General features: G+C 42.8%; 1 protein-coding gene across 1 annotated transcript; it reads right to left on the bottom strand.

Moving 5' to 3' along the window:
- Positions 1 to 2288: 2288 nt before the first annotated feature.
- On the bottom strand, positions 2289 to 4804 carry LOC137963104 (uncharacterized). The gene is made up of 7 exons (XM_068810282.1): positions 4669 to 4804; positions 4192 to 4599; positions 3391 to 4094; positions 3225 to 3308; positions 2940 to 3134; positions 2649 to 2801; positions 2289 to 2480 (listed from the first exon to the last, which is right to left on the bottom strand). The coding sequence occupies exons 1-7, from the start codon at positions 4802 to 4804 to the stop codon at positions 2289 to 2291; spliced, it is 1872 nt and encodes a 623-aa protein (XP_068666383.1).
- Between the last annotated feature and the right edge of the window lie 602 nt (positions 4805 to 5406).

Raw genomic sequence — 5406 nt, 5'->3', positions numbered from 1 at the left:
ATTACCTCCCTGCTTGAGGGGGAGAAGTACAAGAAGTACAAGAAAGAGGTATTTTGTTCCATATGTTGTGAATAAGTTTATGTGACTAAAATATTCAAGAAAGGGGAAGCACAAAAGATGAAGCTTGTGCATCTAAGAAGAAATTTTTATATCGGATTATTTCATGGGTTCTTTTACAAAGTTTATTATTTGGTTTGTGTTATATGTGTTGGAAGATGGTCGTGTTATATTTCAGTTGCATCTATTCTGTCTCTACAGATGGGAAATTACTATTGAAGAAAAGGTGGCCTTGGTATCCTTTCTCATATCATCATTTATTTATTTTCTCAAAAATATCCGTAAAAAAATATCACGGTTGGGAAACCATGACAGGCCCAGTAAAAAATATCACGGTTGGAAAACCATGATAGATGAAATTATTACCTCGTAAAAAAATTTCATGGTTGGGAAACCATGACGGTGAGAACTTATTATTACATCTAAGTTCTACCACCTCCCCCCCCCCCCCCCCCCCCCCCCCCCTCCTGAATTTGTCAAATGGGCCTCATGGAAGAGAGCACCAGTGTGAGGGGGAGTGTTGGAAGACGGGAGGACTGCCATTTTATAAAAAAATTATTCTATATGTCATTTGCAGCAAGCAAGGAGTTCATGATGTTCTCTCACCCCCAGCTTTAAGGGGAGTGTTGGAAGATAGGGCCCAAGCCCACACAACCAAGGAAGGTTTAGGTGTCCCTGACCATGGATCGTGTGATTCGACGAAGGGATAGGTCGTTTACCGGATCATATGATAAACCAGGACGTCTTGATTTACCTGGGCGACCTATGATGGCGAAATTGTGAAACGGAATGGAATGCTCAGGCTCATCAAGGGGAGACATGTACCCTTGGGTTCATCAAGGAGAACGCCGATCCTAGGTTCAATGAAGGAGAACGCTGATCCTGAATTAGGGTAAACTCTGCTTGCTTTCCTTCACCCCCGTGAGCCCACTTAAAGGCTAATCACACCAAGGCAATCCGAATGAGAGTTTTACAATAATGCCATCGTTGGCTTACATCTTACCACATAATTAAATAAAGTACAGGTATAAATCCTAATGTGTTTGCACGTCCTTATAAGTTACCAACTCAACCGCGTCGCCTCTGGATGACTCGTTCCGTTATCGAGTCCACAACATCATTCCCCTCTTGGAAAACGAGCTTGTTCGCAAGCTTGAACGTAGGCTAGACCTGCTGAAATACGTCTAGGTCCTCCCAAGTGGCATTTATTGCGTCTGTGTGTGTCCACTGAACTAATACTTCCCTCCTATTCTGATTCTGGTGAGCCTTAAAAATTTTGGTGGGCATGAGAGAAACATGTCCGTCCTCAATCGGTGGTAAAGAAAGAGTGGCTGGTGGTTCGGGTCCCTTGAATGGCTTTAGGAGAGAGACATGAAAAACATTGTGAATTTTGGACTCCAAAGGAAGCTGCAACTTATATGCTACCTGACCCACTCACTGAATAATGTTGAATGGCCCAAAATATTTTGGAAAAAGCTTGTGTCGATTGCCCGCCAGTGAATTTTGACTGTAAGGTTGTAAACGGAGCCAAAAAATATCACATGGATTGTACTGAACATCTTGGTAGCCCTGATCATAATAGTCCTTCATGCGTACTTGAGTTGTTCTAAGCCGTTGGAGAGCATATTGCAATAATTTATCTTGATCCATAAGAGCTTGGTCAACGGCGTCCACTCTAGTGGATCCCTGAGCATAAGAAAGCAAACAAGGAGGATTCTGACCATATACTATCCGGAATGGCGTCTCATGTAAGGCATCAGTTGCACTGGGTCTTCTAATCTGTGTGAGAGTGCATCAGCAGATTTGTTCAATGTACCCGTCTTATGTTCCACCTTAAAATCAAACCCCATTAATTTACTAATCCAATGTTGTTGGGGGGAAGTGGAGATGCGTTGATCCATCAAAAATTTCAAACCGTAGTGGTCAGTGCAGATGATAAAATATCTACCCCACATGTAAGGTCTCCAATGGCAGACCACCTTAGCTAAGCCAATGAGTTCTCATTTGTAGGCGAGTAATTTGTAATGGTGGAATGCGAGTTGATTGGTGAAATAGGCAATAGGGTGCTGAGATTTTTGTAGCACCACCCCAATACTTCCTTCCGATGCATCACATTCTACCATGAATACATCCTCAAAATCTAGTAACTGTAATATAGGTGCGGTTGCCAATGCTTGCTTGAGTGTTTGGAATGCTTTTTCAGTGTCTTCATTCCAATGAAAGGCATTACGTCAGAGAAGGTTGGATAAAGGAGCTGCTAGGGGCGCATAATTCGGGATGAACTTTCTATAGTATCCCGCTAAGCCCAAAAATCCCCTTAATGCTGAAATATGTCTTGGTTGAAGCCAATGTGTGATAGCTGAAATTTTTTCCGGGTCCACTATAGCCCCTGATGTTGTAATGATGTGGCCCATATATGCCACCTGTTTTCTACCAAAGAAGCACTTGGTCCTTTTTAATTAAAGATGATGGACTCGAATAAATTGGAAAACAAGGCGTAAATGTTCTAAATTTTGAGTCCATGACTTGTTGAAGATTAATACATTAGCAAAGAAGACTAAAACAATTTTTTTGAGATAGGCACTAAATACCTCATTCATTAAGGCCTGGAACGTTGAAGGAACATTGGACAGACCGAAGGGCATCATGATGAATTCAAAGTGGCCATGATGAGTACGGAATGTTGTCTTCTCAAAATCAGGAGGATACATTCGGACTTGATGATACCCCGAGTGCAAGTCCAACTTAGTGAAAAATTGAGCCCCATGTAATTCATCTAATAACTCATCCACCACTAGTAGAGGGAACTTGTCATTGATGGTCTTGGCATTTAATTCTCAGTAGTCCACTCAAAACCTCCAAGTATTGTCATGTTTCTTAACCAATAAGACTGAAGAGGAGAAAGGGGACTTACTCGGTTGGATGAGGCCTTGTTCAAGCATAATTTTGCATTGACGTTCTATTTCATCCTTTTGAAGGTGGGGGTATCTATATGGTCGCACAACAACCACTTCGGAATCAGCCTTCAAACAAATCTGGTGGTCACATTGTCTCAATGGTGGTAGAGCAGTAGGTTCCTAAAAGACGTCGGTAAACTCATCCATCAAATTGTCTAAAGTGGTAGTCGGATGTTGCTGTTGTTGGAGTATATGTAAATGTGCTGGAACCTCAGCCTTACGACCCTGTAATGTCACCGTGTGACCTTCCAACTCAAAGCTCATGGTCAATACGGCGAAATCCCACAAGATTGCCTTCCAACTCAAAGCTCATGGTTAATACAGCGAAATCCCACAAGATTGGTCCCAATGTTTGGAGCCAGTTAATGCCCAAAACCATATCAAATCCGGCTAGTGGAATGATAAGAAATTCCGTAGAAAATTGGTTACCATCAATCGAAAACATCACTGCCTTGTTGAACCCATAACTTGGAACCTTTTCCCCATTAGCCACTGAAACTGAAACGATTGGGCAAGGTTGAATCTGAAGTTGTAAATGTTGGGCGGCAATGAAACTCAAAAAATTATGAGTACTCCCTAAGTCCACAAGACTTAAAAGTGGTTGAACATTGACTAGGGCACACACTTGCATGGTTTTGGTGGACTGGAGTCCTGTGATGGCGTGGAGAGAAATGGCAGGTTCTTCCACCTCTGGCTCTTCTACCTCTGGGGCATCTACTTCCTCATCGTCCACTTCCAACCAAAATAATTTTTTACATTGATGACCAAACGTGTACTGCTCGTCACAATTATAACATAATCCTTTTGATCTTCTTTCCTCCATCTCTACTCTATTCAATTTCCTAATGAATGCCGGTTGAGAAGGACTGGGCTTAGCGGCTTGAGGAGCCCCAACAACAACATTTGTGCGCCATGGTTGACCTGTGGTGTTGACTCCATCATTATGTCTCCCTCCTTGCCAATTAGGCCTTCTTGATTGAATCTTTTGTTTGGCTTCTAATGCTCTGGCCAAATTCATTGCTCTTGCTAAATTCATAGGGGCAAGGAGTTCCACTTCTAGTTGTAGAGACTCTGTCAAGCCTACTGTAAAGAAACCTATGTGTTGGTTCACCCTCACAACCTTTCTGGCCCTAGCCAATTTTTTTTTTAAATAATTTTTTATATTGCTCTACACTACCGGTTTGGTGTAGTAGCACTAAATCCCCCAATGGGTTGCTTTGAGCCGGTGGCCCAAACCGAATTGTACACAATTCTTTAAATTCATCCCAATCTAAATTCAGATTCTCCAATTCCAACTGATGGCCCCATAGCTGCTCTTCATCAAGCATATGGAAGGCGGCTAACCCCACCTTGTCTATTTCAGTCGTCCTTTGGTGAGAAAAAAAAAATTCACACCTATAAAGACAAATCAGAGGGTCCTCAGACCCATTAAACATAGGAAAATCCAGTTTGGTGTATCTAGGGATTGTCCCTCCTCCTGGACTAAAACCCCCTCCCTGTGCTGGATGTTCTGCGCATCCAACATAGTGCTCCTCCTGCCTGGTCGTAGGGCTTCTTCCCTCTTCCCGTGGGGTTGGGTTTCTTCCTCAAATTAATTCATAAAACTTATTAGATAAGGCTTCGATTTGTGAATTTACCTAGTGGGAGACTCTACTGTCCAACAATACAGCCAGTCGACCCTCACTTTCTTCTTGCCTTGCAGCCATTCGACTTTCACTCTCTTCTTGTCCTGCGTGTACCATCTCCCCAAGCATGAATATCAATTCCTTATTGTTGGATGACTCCCCCATGCTGGCCTACTCTGATACCAAATTGTTGTGGTCCTTGACCATGGATCGTGTGATTCGACAAAGGGAGAGGTTGTTTACCGGATCAGATGCTAAACCAGGACATCCTGATTTACCTGGGTGACCTATGCTGGCAAAATTGTGATGGAAACGGAATGGAATGCTCAGGTTCGTCAAGGGGAGACCTGTACCCTTGGGTTCGTCAAGGAGAACACCGATCGTAGGTGCAATGAAGGAGAATGCTGATCCTGACTTAGGGTAAACTCTACTTGTATTCCTTCACCCCCGTGAGCCCACTTAAAGGCTAATCACTCCAAGGCAATCCGAATGAGAGTTTTACAATAATGTCATCGTTGGTTTACATCTTACCACATAATTAAATAAAGTAAAGGTATAAATCCTAATGTGCTTGCACGTCCTTATGAGTTACCAACTCAGCCGCGTCACCTCTGGATGACTCGTTCTGCTATCGAGTCCACAACAGAAAAGCCACATATCTAAGAGTATTATAAGATGGGCAACAAGACCAAAGAAGACCCACAAGATGGGCCCAAACACATAAGAAGTAGGACCCACAATGATTACCATGAGTAGGCATTCTTATC

This window comes from Aristolochia californica, unplaced genomic scaffold (genome assembly GCF_029961685.1).
Source record: "Aristolochia californica isolate CCGP_79_NKW_82.1479 unplaced genomic scaffold, dmAriCali1.0.hap1 SCAF_4, whole genome shotgun sequence".
Lineage (NCBI taxonomy): Eukaryota > Viridiplantae > Streptophyta > Magnoliopsida > Piperales > Aristolochiaceae > Aristolochia > Aristolochia californica.
Note: the sequence above shows the minus strand (reverse complement) of the source record. Positions and strands in the feature narration are given on the sequence as shown.